At 35.5% G+C, this 15135-nt stretch overlaps 2 protein-coding genes and 1 pseudogene across 2 annotated transcripts; 1 reads left to right on the forward strand and 2 right to left on the reverse strand.

The window, feature by feature from the left end:
• Window positions 1-1493: 1493 nt before the first annotated feature.
• Window positions 1494-5664, reverse strand: LOC110695060 (annotated as a pseudogene).
• Window positions 5665-6935: 1271 nt separating this feature from the next.
• Window positions 6936-10197, forward strand: LOC110695061 (glutamate decarboxylase-like). The gene is made up of 7 exons (XM_021872255.1): window positions 6936-7296; window positions 7570-7774; window positions 7861-8067; window positions 8167-8381; window positions 8712-8965; window positions 9076-9128; window positions 9592-10197. The coding sequence occupies exons 1-7, from the start codon at window positions 7202-7204 to the stop codon at window positions 10087-10089; spliced, it is 1527 nt and encodes a 508-aa protein (XP_021727947.1). The 5' UTR covers window positions 6936-7201; the 3' UTR covers window positions 10090-10197.
• LOC110695062 lies at window positions 10188-12669 on the reverse strand. The gene is made up of 2 exons (XM_021872256.1): window positions 12196-12669; window positions 10188-10802 (listed from the first exon to the last, which is right to left on the reverse strand). The coding sequence occupies exons 1-2, from the start codon at window positions 12501-12503 to the stop codon at window positions 10316-10318; spliced, it is 795 nt and encodes a 264-aa protein (XP_021727948.1). The 5' UTR covers window positions 12504-12669; the 3' UTR covers window positions 10188-10315.
• Between the last annotated feature and the right edge of the window lie 2466 nt (window positions 12670-15135).

The raw sequence follows: 15135 nt of genomic DNA on the forward strand, positions 1-15135 counted from the left end.
TCCAAAACAGCGTCGTTTTGGCCTTAGCTTGGGCTAAATGACGCGTTTTGCCAACTTTCTCAGAAATACAAGTGGGCTTGCGTCAGTTTATTGCGGGTCCCACTCCATTACTGTTCATCTTTAAAACCCCTCATCTGATGAGCGTTTCCTCTTCTCCTCAGCCATGAGAGGATTTCCTCTCATTGATGTGGCTTGTGGTTTTTTTTTTTACACCTTATCTTTTACTCGTGAGGGCTTTTTTCCTCACTGCCGGTAGTGCTCTAAAGCGTTATAGAGTAGGTAAAGTGACAAACCTCTACAATTAAAATCGTAGCTAGACTTTGAAAAACTTATACATTAATTGATAGATTTGTGATCCAATCCAAAATCAACCCAACTCGAGAGAGACTCGAGCTTGAATGGATTTGACATGAACAGCAGCAACAATGCCGTAGTCTCAAAATGATTTAGTGTCGGCTTACATGAATTAAGATAAGATTCATTGAAAGGAAAAAGAGCATAGCAAAATAATCATTTGAATGAAAGTTGGAAAAAAGTGTGTAAAATGAATAACTATTACAAATAGGGAGTAATATTTATGAAACACAAAAATAAGACATACTCGAATAACTATTACCAATGGTTTGCAAGGTTTATAACTTTATGTTCAAATGTCACATACTTTGTCTACTATACCAATGTCCACTTGATATTATATTACCCTCTCACTTTTAGGAGAAAACTCAAGTTTCTCAACATGAGAAACATATTATGTATTTCAAAGGGGTAAATTTGTCATTTCAGCCAATAAATTGGGTTAAAATTGTAAACTTGTCTAATAAATGGAGAAACTGTATTAGCAAAGTAGAAGAGCTTTAATGGAGAAGCATGTATTTCAATGGTGAAATTGAACACGGCAATCGGCTTTAATGGAGGAGGATAACATTCATAGCCTTTGGGATTAGCCATGTCATAAATTTCTCCATTATTTCTTAGGGATTTCGTTTAATTTGGCGGCAAAACCGCCGGAATTACGATGGTGAAAGTGGTGGTTCAGTGGTTCACGAGAGGAAAGCTTGAGGACGAAGATGGAGGTGGAAGTTTGTGGGTTGTGGTTTGGGATTGAGGATTGAGGAAGAAGATGGAGGTGTAACCGTGGAGGTGGAGGTTTGTGGGTCGTGATTTGGGATTGAGGAAGAAGATGGAGGTAGATTGGATGATCTGAGCAAGAAGATGATGAAAGAAGATGAAAAAAAAAAAGTACAACAATAAATAATAAAATATTAATAAAGTTCAGTTTATTTACACTTATGTCATTTTGAGATACATGACATGTTTCTCATATTAAGAAACCGAGGCTGCCTCCACTTTTAGCACCCTCATACACAGAACACGATTTTAGTGCATTAGTAGCAAGAAGTGTCAATATTTTGAGTTACCAAAATTAGTGTCCATGAAAACATGATAGGGTTGAAATTATATGAAGAGTTTAAGCATGTAACCCTGCATAAATCTAAGTTATAAGAACATTAATCACATGAACATTAATCATATGAAAAAGAAGCATACAGTAATAGTTTAATTAGCTCTGAAGTATTATAAGAATAGACAGGTTGTGTCTAACTACAATACAGCGCTTTGCTTAAAGCAAAAGCATCAATTCATTGTTGTACACTAACACCACCAGTAGGAGCAGCTTCCTTAGGAGGCCTTCTTCTGTTTGTACTTCAGAGAACAGAAAACATACACCAACAGGTTCAAGAAACTAAGTCCAGCCAAGAGCCAGAAGTAATAATCGAGGTGACCGTTGTTTAGATTATCCGGTATCCATCCCGGGTTTCCTCCAGCAGTTGTAATGACATTCAAAATTGTCAGAATCGCTGAGCTCAAGTAATTCCCAAATGAAATTGTCAGGAGCGAAAGTGCACTACACAAACTTCGCATGGCATCGGGTGACTGATCATAGAAAAACTCATATTGCCCTATAAAGGTGAACACCTCTGCAGCCCCCACCAATAAGTATTGTGGTACTTGCCAAAGTATGCTAATAGGGACTGCAACATTTTCATCGACCAGACCTAGTTCCTTAGCAATATGCAAACGTCTGTTCTCCACTGCAGCAGCAGCAACCATGCCAAGGATAGAAATGAAGAGGCCAATGCCCATTCTCTGAAGTTTTGAAAACCCACGTTCTTGGCCAGTAAACTTCCTAGCTGTAGGAACCAACACTCTATCATATACCGGGACCCAGAATAAGACGCTGATGATATCAAAAGTAGTTAACGAGGCAGCAGGGAGGATGAAGGATCCAATCCTTCGGTCCATCACCATTCCCTGCTCAACAAACAATGTTGCCTGGGCAAAGACAGCAGCAAAAACAATTCCGGTTGCCCATATAGGGAACATACGGATCAAAATCTTCAGTTCTTCCACCTGTGTTACGGTGCACAATCTCCATGGGTTGGAGAAATCCCCACTTTTCATGTCAGCATCCGACAACACAGCTGCTTTATCCAGGCATCTGCAGAACAAACTCATCAACCACAATAAAAACATAACAAGTATTCTTCTCTCTATATTATTCATCAGTCACATACTGGAAAAAGTGATATAGAATTTAAGCAATGCAAAAGATACAGACAAGAAAATTACTTCAGTTCATCAGTATGCTCCAGTTTTCGACTTCCCTCGATAGCTGAATGTTTGTCTTGAGTCTCATACAGGAGACTACTATCTTGGGGGACCTCTGATTTGCACTTACGTAATGATGCAATAACAACCTGACACATTCTTGTTAACGGGCTTCCCCCAGGTCTTTGAAACCTATAAAGGGGGGTTCCAGAAAAGAAACTGGCAATAGCAATTCCCATGAATATTGCTGAAAGGCCAAAGCCTAGGCCCCATCCAACATTTTCTTGCATCCAAACAATAAATGTACTTGATACCAAGGCACCAAGGTTGATAGAGAAATAAAACCAGTTGAAAAAGGATCCCTTCTTCACCCTCTCATTGGGGTCAGTGTCATCAAACTGATCAGCACCAAATGACGATACACATGGCTTAATCCCTCCAGTTCCCAATGCAATTAGATAGAGTCCCAAAAAGAATACTCCGGACTGAGCTGGAGTAGCTGAAGGGCAAAATGAATCTATACACTCAGGAGGCTGTAATGCAGGAACTGATGCAGACAGAGTCAAGGTACACATTCCCTACAGAATATAACCAAAATATATCATGACAAGAATAGAACAGATGTCAGGGAAATTTTCATTCAAACTGGATAAGGCTGTTACAGTATTTATTATCATGATGTAAAACACGTTTTCAAGGAATATAAGAACATCAGCTCCAAGAGTATTCATCCACATGCTACAAGATTGCAATACCCGACATAATGTATTAATGTAAACCATTAAGCAATAAATTATAATATTTTACCATGATTTATGAAAGTAAAAGATCCACTCAGAATACAAGCTACCAGCATTTAAAAATGTCAGAGGATCTATATGCATGTCATTTTCTATCATCAGTAACTGCTCCGATGATTTTGGAGCTATGCAATAAATAGTAGAGAAGAACTACTGAACTAGCATATGTCAAACTAAAGAATTAGGTAATTCAAGTCGGAGCAAAAAAATGACCACAATCACAGTAAACTGCTATAATGTAAAGGCCAGGCAAACAAATGAAACAGAGTATTTGTAGCACTGGTCCATCAGCCAAAGACTGACAATTATACAAACTCAACAAGTAAATTGTCTTCAGTGCTTGATTTGAGCAGGTTAGAAGCTTCAAGAACTCAGTTTGGTAAAATTACAAGATATGTCAGTGTAACAAGATGCTGCTAGATAAAAATTATCAAAGACAGCCATGTTAACTGTAAAGTTGAAAAGGTAACCAGAATTGCAAAAGGTTAATATATCTAGGGTGATTTGTAAATCGAAAGAGATATAAATAGACAGATAGCATATTGACATATTCAATTAAATTAATTAGACGTGGAATGGAATTTTTTGATGCAACTGTAGTCAAAATAAAAGGTCAAATTAGAAAGGAAGGAGCATAAATAAAGGAATATCCACAAATTACAATGAAGTAAATCGTTGAGAATAGAGCAATAGTCCAATATCTCCCCAAGTATGCATCTGCTACGAGAGCTCCAATAACTGGAGTTAGGAAACAAGTTCCTGACCATGTTGTTACATTCCTTGCAGCAGATACATTTCCTTGATGCAGTTTGTAGGTCAGGTAATTAACAAGGTTAATGGCAATACCGTAGTAAGCAAGACGCTCACAACATTCTGTGCCTATATAGAGAATAAGAAAGGTTACAAATGTTAACACTACAAATTAATCATACGAAACATAAAAAAGCAACATTCTCATGTTAATCATTTACCAAGAATAAATGGGCAGGCTCTCCAGTTTCCAGTTTTGCTTTTGAGAACAGGATTCCCTTTTAGATCAACTGAGCCATCTCCAGTATATTGCTCACCATTTTCCTTCAAAGGACACAGTAAAAGTCAGAAGTACCAAAATGATTACTATAGCACAGAAATCAATGGGAAAACAAAGGGCAAATATTGAAACTCAAAAACCAGGACTATTATGCAAAACCTCATGGATCTCATCAATATAGATACCCAACATCAATAATGATGCCCTTATCTCCTGAACTTATTAGACCTTATTAAAATTTATTTTAGTTGTAATTTGAACTTGAGAAACTCTAATCAAAATTTATTTTTTCTGAACTGAACTTATTAGACCTGAAATAAGCGAAAACAAGGTGAGCAGAACATGCCCGGGAATATGCAAATTGCAAACTGCAGTTCAAATTACAGTAAGACTGAGCTCTATCAAAACCATGCATCATGTATTGCCTACCAATAAAATTTCCTACATCGAAGCATGCCTCCTCGAGTCCTCGTACTGGAATTTATAATATTTCAATGATAAATCAAGGTTTCAACCATTGATCATCCTAATTTCAATATTTCAAGTGTCAGAGTAATCAAAATAAAAATGGTAATCAAACTAACTAGAAAAAGATAAGCAACCAATTAAAACTTAAAAAACTTCAATCTCAAAAATAGATTAAAAATAATAATTAAGCATAAAAAACAAGTAAAAACCTGTAAAAGGCCATGTTCCAAGAGCAATCTCTCATCTTGTTCAGTATCCATTTTTTGATCTTCCCTTCTCTTTCTCTCTCCTCCCTTTATAGTATACTACTATAATAAGTATAATTATAAATTTTCAAAAGGAATATTGTATTATTGTACTATGACGTATATAATAATTTTCTGCAGAATATATAATTATAAAAACCGACCCCACCAATGCCGCCGCCCCAACCCACCAAGATCCGCCATCAGCCACCGGACCCACCTATTCCGCCGCCTCAAACCACCACCAAGTCCGTGGTTCGAACCACCTTCACCTGGGTTTTGAGTATGTTTTAGATGGGTGGTTCGAAATAGCCGTGATTACTTTGGAAATGGGGTATTGGTCCGATTAATAGAGTAGGTTATGGCTAATTGGCTGTTACAACCCATGATACATAGTACGGAGTAGTGCTGACTCAGTCAACTTTCAGTAGAGTACTGATGATGGTGATGGTAGGCCATGGTTGTAACTTGTAACAGAGGAGAAAGTGAGAGGAAAGAGAAATTGAATTTGATGACAACATTGAAATTTATTTGGTGGGTAATTATTAAAGTGGCCTATTTTTGGGTTAAGGGAATTTGAATTCAAACAATGGTTCTATTTGGTGGTAGCGTTTGAGGTAACATTTAACGTTTTGACCACTCAAAACACTACTAGAAAAAATTTGAGAGTGTTTGGCAAGGTAGCGGTTCTGGTAGCGGTTAGCGACAGAGGTAGCGTTTAGATAGTTTTTCTCGAACGTTAAAAATAGTAGCGTTTAGAAGTAGCGGGTAGCGTTTGGCAAATTTTTATTACTTTTTAAATAATATTTATATGAATTTTGATATATTTTAGTATTAAAACTGCTACTTTTGTCAAACACTCATACTATCAATCGTTACTTTAACAGCTAATCTCTACCCACTATTAATTGATAGCTACTCGCTACCTTAACAGCTACTCATTACTCGACCGCTAAAATTAAATAACAAGGATCATCTATTCATTTTAAAAGGTTAATACTCTTGGGTGATTGATGTTGAAGTAATACCATGAGGAAAGGGGAAAAAGTGAGAAATTGTAAGCTCCCATGGTGAGAAGGGGATGAAACCCTAACTTCAGACCACATGCATGCTAAAGAATGACTCGGCAACTCATTGATTGGCAAGGGCTTGGTTAAAGGAACTTACTAAAGGTGTAATGAAAGAGTCTTCATGGACATGAACTCAAGTGAATTACCCATGATTGAATTAGGATCAAGCTTGAATGAAATAAGTTAAGTTACATAGTCCTTTAGTTTATAAAACATGTCTTTCGAATGACGGTCATTAAGACTTTAGGAGATCTTTGTAATGATGGATGATATCCAACATCTACTTACAACTTACCTAATAACTTATACTATGAAAGTTATAAAGTGCTTCCCTCGATTTTTATAAATACCACGTTGTAGAATTCATAATTTTTAGGAGAGATGAGGAAGGAAAATAAATGGAACTCGTGCAATAAAAAAGATAAAAAGGAAAGAATCATTGGCCAAGAAAGTAAGGAGGCAATGTTACAAAGGTTACAATTTGCAACTTCTTGAATAGGATAAATAGGAATATGTTGTAATTGGAAAAAGAATGGAAGAAGCATGTGTCAATATCATGCTTGCACAGTAAAATCATTTGTTAATCGACAATAGATCGATTAATTGATTAGACTAGAACCAACTTTAGCAACAATAATCCCATATTCCTTACTTGTTATCACTAATCAAAGATTATATATATAATTACACCCACGAGGGCCATGGAAACTTCTTGCAACTCTAAGACAATTTCAAATTCTAGAGAAAAAACAATATTTAGTACTCTAATTAGTAGTAATTGTTCATTGCAAGGAATTCCAAGATAGCATCAAGTAAAAGGAATTCATCAAGCAAGGGTAACCAAAGGAATCTAATTCCCATTCTCTTTTTAATTTGCTCAATTACTTGTTACTATAAATTCATTCCATAACTACTGTTGAACCATAAGTCTTATTTCATCATTTTTCTTGGTTGAATTTTGTGAAATCAAATAAAAAGATGGCTTTGTCACACGTCCAAACCCTAGAAGAAATAGAAGAACATGTAATTAGCCCGGTTTTTGCTTCAAGATATGCCCATGAACCCCTTCCAAAGTAAGTACATAACATTTAAATTTGTTAAATATACTACTTTTCCTATATTGCATGATGTAGATATGGTAGAGAAAGATAAATATGCACCCGAATTAGAAGGATTACTCCCGTGGTACATAATTAATAGTCACATACTCGTAGTGTTACTATAGAGTCTTGAACTATATAGGGTGTTAGAATAATGTGTGACTTGTTTTTACTCCGCAAGAATATTTTATAAGGGGGTTCGTTAGGTTGTGATTAATTATTAAGTGTTGTGATTGGTAATTGAAGGTATAGGATGCCAAAGAAGACTATACCAAAAGATGTGGCTTACCAAATAATACATGATGAGCTTATGCTAGACGGAAACCCACGGCTGAACTTGGCATCCTTTGTGACGACTTGGATGGAACCTGAATGTGATAAGCTTATGTCTGAAGCCATCAACAAGAACTACGTCGACATGGACGAGTATCCTGTCAGCACTGAGCTCCAGGTTAACTCACTGTCTTTTTAGTGTTTAATACTTGTATTTTACGTCAATCTAACATAAAGAAACTTTCAACTTCCCTGAATCTCCAGAATAGGTGTGTCAATATGATCGCACGATTGTTTCATGCACCGTCGGTAAAAGGTGAACATGGTGTAGCAGTAGGAGTGGCAACAGTGGGATCATCTGAAGCAATAATGTTGGCTGGATTAGCTTTCAAGAAGAAATGGCAGAACAAGAGAAAGGCTGAAGGGAAGCCCTTTGACAGACCAAACATCGTTACTGGTGCCAATGTTCAGGTAGATTATTTCCCCTGTTTTCGATCCTGTTGCTACACTGTCTGGCTGTCTGGAAGAAATGTTACCAACTTTCTAGATCTCGCCCTTACTATCTTGCAGGTATGCTGGGAAAAGTTTGCAAGGTACTTTGATGTGGAGCTGAAAGAGGTGAAGCTAACAGAAAAGTGCTACGTGATGGACCCAGCAAAAGCTGTAGAATTGGTGGATGAGAACACAATATGTGTGGCTGCCATTCTAGGATCTACACTTAATGGCGAGTTTGAAGATGTCAAGCTTTTGAACGACCTTCTTGCTAAAAAAAACAAGAAAACAGGGTAAGTTTCTATTTTAGACCAAGAATGTAGGTACCCAAGTTCAAGGTTCAAATCATCCCGCCCCTACTGTATGTCTGTAAGCAGCACGTTGCTGGCCAAACTGTGACCGATCAAACGTGGCTCTGCCCAAGTACGCATGTACTGGGCTCAGATGCAATTTTTTGAACTGAAATGTAGCACAACCTGATACTTTGGCCAGAACTGGCCAACACTAGTCTGTATATGTACAACCCTGTACTACCTTCTGTGCATTCTAAGAATCAGATATTATTCTTTCTCCTCATCTCCTCTCTTCTCCGCTAAGGCGCTAATCAACTCCTAAAAATGCAGGTGGAACACTCCGATACATGTAGATGCAGCAAGTGGGGGATTTGTGGCTCCATTTGCATACCCAGATCTCAAGTGGGACTTTAGACTACCATTGGTGAAGAGTATAAATGTGAGCGGGCATAAGTATGGCCTGGTTTATGCCGGAGTTGGGTGGGTTATCTGGAGGAGCAAAGAAGACCTCCCGGAAGAGCTTGTCTTCCACATTAACTACCTTGGCACTGATCAGCCTACATTCACCCTTAACTTCTCCAAAGGTAATGCACAAAACTTATACAACTCTATTTGCTTTCGGGGGAGAGGGGGAGGGGGTGGAAGAGAGGTAGAATTCTGTACTAACCTCCTTACATGACTTGCTGACATGCAGGGGCAAGTCAAATAGTGGCACAGTATTATCAGTTCCTAAGGCTGGGGTTTGAGGTATGTTTCTTGTAATCTTCTAGCCTGACAGTAGTAGAATCTGAACAAGATTTACTGGAAAGAACTACAAAGTATATTTTAACCACAATCAGCAGCAGGAACTTACACAGATTGCATAAACGAATATCACAAAGACTAAATGAGAACATCAGAACCCCAAAGTAACACGTTTTGAACATATATGAAATCTAAAATAAATTAAGGCAATCCACAACCTGCTAAATTTGTGAATAAAGTACAACTGAGAATAAAATAACCCAAACAAGCCAGATTTTTTAGTGCAGTTAAATGCCAGGTCCAAAAACATACTATAAGTTACCTTCATACTCCTTATTCACTTGAGAGATGTTTGTTTGATAGTTTTATATTTTAATCTGCATGAGTACATAGTGTCTGATTATAGTTACTGCACAAATATGAAGATACATTTTCTTTATAACAACCTGGCTCTTCTCTTAAATAGGGGTACAAGCATGTCATTGAAAATTGCATAGAAAATGCCAAAACACTCCGAAAAGGATTGGAAAAAATGGGGCGGTTTGACATTGTCTCAAAAGACCAAGGAATACCACTAGTGGCCTTTGCCTTTAAAGATGAGAGCAAAAGCCTAGCATTTGAACTGTCAAAAGCCCTAAGGCACCATGGATGGATTGTCCCAGCATACACAATGCCTGCTGACATTGAGCATATAACAATCCTCCGAGTTGTGGTCAGGGAGGATTTTGGGAGGCAAATGGTGGATAAACTACTCTCACACATAAAGCAGGCACTACCAGAACTCACAGATAGTGTTCCAAAGATAACTTTCACGCTGGAAGTCAAACCAAGTGAAGGTGGTCAAGATGCTGAAGAGGGCTCTTTGCACATACCAGAAACCTCAGTCCATTGGAAGAAAGACGAGCATAAAGTGGTTCATAAGGAAGTAAAAGTGACGGGAGGGAAGACCAAGGGTCCTTGTTAGAATGTCTGAGTTCCAAGTAAATTCATGAGCAGTAAATCTATGGCTTCAATATGTAATGTAATAAAAGTAGAAAAATAATAATAAACAGAACATTCATCTCTCTTAAAATTGGCTTTTTCCATTAAAAGAGAATAGTTAATAAAACAGAAAATCTGTAATACTACAAATCTGTAACCTGTCTAATGTAGGAAGATCCAAATAAAAGGAAAATAAGAGAAGAAAGACATTATCGCCTTTTCTTCACATTCTCGTCTGTCTTGTGACTGGTTAATAGTTGAGATGAGTCGGCACTATTTTCAGAATTGTTATTTTCAATTACAGAAGATTCAACAGAAATATTGTTACTATATGTTCTAATCCTGAAAGATATAAGAATGCTGGACATTATCCCAATAAGTGGGAAAACGTATGACCAAATCTGAGATTTTTGAGAACCAGACGCTGAAGCCACAGCAGCACTAGCAAGACTTCCAATAGACGTATTTTGTATAATCATCGGCATGCAGCCAATAATAGTAGGAAGCAGAAAATCCACAAAAAATCTGACCTTAGTAGCAGCCAGAGCATAATTGATGACATAAGAGGGGACAGGAGAAAACCTGGCAAGAAGAACAAATTTCCAACCATCTTGTTCTACGCCTCTAGCGAGTACATGAAAATGCTTGTTACTTTGCACCCAATGCATCGCAGAACTTGAACTCTTGAAGATAAGCCTACAATTATAAACAAATAAAATAATGTTACAAATCTATTAGTATTGATAATAGTAGATAAATGTTAAAACTTATTAGCATCAATAGTAAAGCAAAAATATTCACATCTATAAGATACACGAACAAAAATCAAATAAGATGATGACAAGAGAGAGAGAGAGAGAGTCCCATCAAATTATTAGTCACGACTTCTTCCATTATCATGGCCATAAAGACAGTAACAAAAGATGGTTCTCTATAACTGAGCACAATCCCTATGTATATATGTACACTCAATGACACAACAAACACATTTCTTCAGTGTCTCAGCAACCGTAGCTACATAAGTTATGACTTCAACTATTTTCAAATAAAGGCTTCCATTCGTTGCAGCTGAGAAGAAGATGAAGCACACCCAAAAAGGTTACATTTCAGCTGCAAACTAAAGTGGATATACTGCTAAAGTAGCAAGATTTAATCAAGCAAACCAATTTGTATATCCATGAAACAGTAAATAGAAGAGTAATCAATAATCCTCTGCCCTCAACTCACTATCTTGAAAAGGTTATGGAGATTTAAGCCAACAGTTTGCATCATATGGCCCTATAGTGACATTGTGAAGATCGACGTGTGGAGTTCAAAGTATGATATTACTTAATGTTGACACACCAACAGCGCATTAGGGGGGAAAAAGTGAACATCAAGTTGTCCTTCCCACCCTCACTCCATTACTCTATTTAAATGAGGATATGGTTCAAACTGTAACCATTACTACTTTTGGAAATTTGGAAATGAGTATTGTTTCCAGAGCATCACAAACTAGTATAAATGACTATTAGTTGTTTATTTCTGGAACAAGTGAACAACCCTTCCTGCAATTTAATCCAACAATTTTAACACTTTCTAGCAACTACTACTTCTTGTGAATTTAAATTTTCTGTGATATACCAAACAAAACCACTAAAAAGCCTCAATTTGCACACAAAATCCAAAACGGAAAAGGGGAGCCACAAAGGGCAGTAATGTAGACAAGATTCAATCTCAAGTCGGAGACTACCCTCAAGACGTAAAAGTTTAACATCTGAGCTAGTCTACATCCACACAAAATCCAATGGTAGAAATCACAACAATATAACACACTGCAATAAGACATCTCATCAACCAACAAAAACATTTCCAACAATACTTGAACATTTTACACCAATGCTACCTAATCAATGCCAATAATTATCATTCTCCAATCTCCACCAATCCACCATAGTCACTATCACATTAAACAGCTACAATATCTCAAAAAAATTCAATTTTCACATATAAACAAAACCCAACAATGGCAGAAAAACTAAATTCACGATTATATACTAGTAATAGAAATTAAAATAAACCAATTTAGAGAAAATTAAGAAATGGGTACCTGCCAATCCAGAAGGAGAGAGAAGCAGCAAAAATCTTAGCAGAAAAAACACAAAAAACAGCAGGAAGAAACCCAAAAAGAAGAGAAGCCCCAGCTTCAAAAAACACAGCAGAAGGTAAACAAAGAGACAATGTAAGAGTATGAACACCCACATAAGCTGGAATTGCCCAAATTCCTAATTGATCTGATAATTTCTTAAAAACCTCCATTAATCCATCTTTATCCCACCCATATTGCTTGTTTAATTCTCTTCCTGCCACTATTGCTACTACTGCAACAATGCCCACTCCCCATTTTCCCAACCCCATCAATTTTGATCTTCAATTCAACTTATTATGGGTAGATTGATTTGAAGATTGTGAATTTTTGGATTTGTTTGAGAAAATGATGAAAGATGGGTTTTTTTGGGAGTTCCAAGAAAAGGGGGTGTTAATGTAGAATTGATGAGCAAAAGCATGACAATATGGCATTGATGAAAATTAGAAACGGGTTGTTTACGTCAAGAAGATGGACTTTCGAGTTGCACTGATGATGGGCTTAACTTGCTTTTGGGTTGTTTAATGCCCATTGTGAAAATTGGTTCAAAGTGTGCTACATTGATGGGGTTTGATGTTTGTGGTCCAGATGTGTAGCATCCATTGTACCACATTAGGGCTCCGTTTGGTAGGGCGTAAAACATTTTCACTGAAAAGTGTTTTCCCATTTTACATTGTTTGGTTTGGTATAAAACATTAAAATGTAAAACTTGGGGTGAAAAATCATTTTCCACCTTATTGAAAACATTTCCCCCTCAATTTAGAAGGAAAACATTTTCCATCACAAGTGGAGGGAAAACATTTTCCATCATAAGTGGAGGGAAAACATATTCCCTCACAATTGAATTTTCAGTTCAACCAAACAATGGAAAATGCTTAAAGTGGAAAATCATTTTCCATTCAACCAAACAACGGAAAACTTTTTTGAAAATGAGTTTTCCATTGTAAAATGATTTTCATCGAAAACCATTTTACGTTGAAAAATGTTTTACACCCTACCAAACGGACCCTAGATTTTGAGATCGTTCGAGTGGTGTACTGATATTGTACTTCCTTTGTTTCATAACCCCTCTATGCTCTGTCTCATAATAATTGATACAGTCATATTTGATAAATTTGTTAATTAACTATTTTGATCTTAAATATATATAACTAGTACGTGCCTCGAGCGTTGCCCTGCATATCCATTTTAAAGAGTGTACTTATTTGTGGGCATATTTTGTATTATTATTATAATTATAAGTATAATAATAACAATAATAATTATTATTATAATTATAAGTATAATAATAACAATAATAATTATTAGTATTAGTATTTATATTTTTGTAAAATGTTAGAAACAAAAAGAGAGTAGAAACTATCTATTATTCTTTTTTCACATTTGTTATCATTTTCTGTTTTTGTTAGTTGCACTATATACACTTGGTCTACTACGACCAATGTTTGTGAACTATATATATATATAAGATATTGTTTATCAAAGTTTTATGTATATATATATATATATATATATATATATATATATATATATATATATATATATATATATATATATATATATATATATATTGTTTATCAAAGTTTTATGTTGACATATGTGTTAAATTTCAAAGAGACGCTAAAATAATAGAGGGGGTATAATTTTGTGAAAAGAAGAGTGTGTCGATAAAAAAATAAAATAAATAAAAAGTTAAAAGTAATTTTTTTAACACATAAAATCAACAGATTATATATTTTTGTTATTGGCCTAATTGGACCATTTGTAATAATGTATGGCTGGTAAATGGGCTATGGAGGCTTTGTAAAACCCGTAAAGTTATAAGACCTTGCTAACATTGATTGAATTCACTTCAAGATTCTCTTGTATTATACAGTTTTTGTTGTGTCCAAATTTTAGTAGTTTTTTACTTCTTTGATTTCATTAACAAAATCACAAACATACACAAATATTACAACCGAATATGAAGAATACCTTATTAAAAAGCTTTAATCGTAAACCAATAGTAGACTAAAAAATATTCAATGATACATGACCATTTTTATAATTAAAATTACGTTGTTATTCGTATAGGAGTTAAATTCTATTGTTAATTGGATATTCATATTAATTATAATATGCGGTGTGTTGCTATAAGTAAAATTCTATTGTCAATAAAAAGATAAAAAGATAATTTTTTTCAAAAGAATAGTAAATTATTATATTTATACTTTTTATCCTAAACAAATTTATCCAATCTAATAACAATAATATTTATTTGTTGCCTACGTAGCTCGACACTTGGCGAAAAACTGAAATGCCAAGTGTCGCTGTCTCGTGGCCTGGCTGCGAGACCGGCTTTATTTATTAGTGATATATGATTAGGCCAATTGACCAGATTGGTAAATTAAAAAGACCCCTAGCCACAATTTGGTAAAAAAAATAACTCCGGCGACAATATGGTAAAAAAAGTTAACCCCAAGCGACAATTTGGTAAAAAAATTAATCTCGAGCGATATTTAGACCAAATATCTAAATTTTTTCCGACAAAGTCTTCAAATTTCCTCATTCAATTAGTTATTGTATTTTTTAAAATCATTTTTCCCATTTTAAATTTAAATTAATATGTCCTCTCCTTTTATTATGTTGTATCCCGATATCAAATTTATTTCCAACCCCATTTAAAAAAACTTTCAATAATAAGGGGTAGGAAAATTACGTGAAAATTAATACTTAAACAATAATTTTTCTTCAAATTGTTAATCCCGAAAAAGAGGTTGGGGATTTAGATAAGGAAACCACGAAAAATGAACTAAATTAAGCATTTGCGAGTAGTTTGTCGGAATTTTTTGTATATTTTGGGTTAATTGTTGCCCGAGATATTTTTTTGCCAAATTGTCACTTGAGATTAGCTTTTTTTACCCA

This window comes from Chenopodium quinoa, unplaced genomic scaffold (genome assembly GCF_001683475.1).
Source record: "Chenopodium quinoa cultivar QQ74 unplaced genomic scaffold, ASM168347v1, whole genome shotgun sequence".
Lineage (NCBI taxonomy): Eukaryota > Viridiplantae > Streptophyta > Magnoliopsida > Caryophyllales > Amaranthaceae > Chenopodium > Chenopodium quinoa.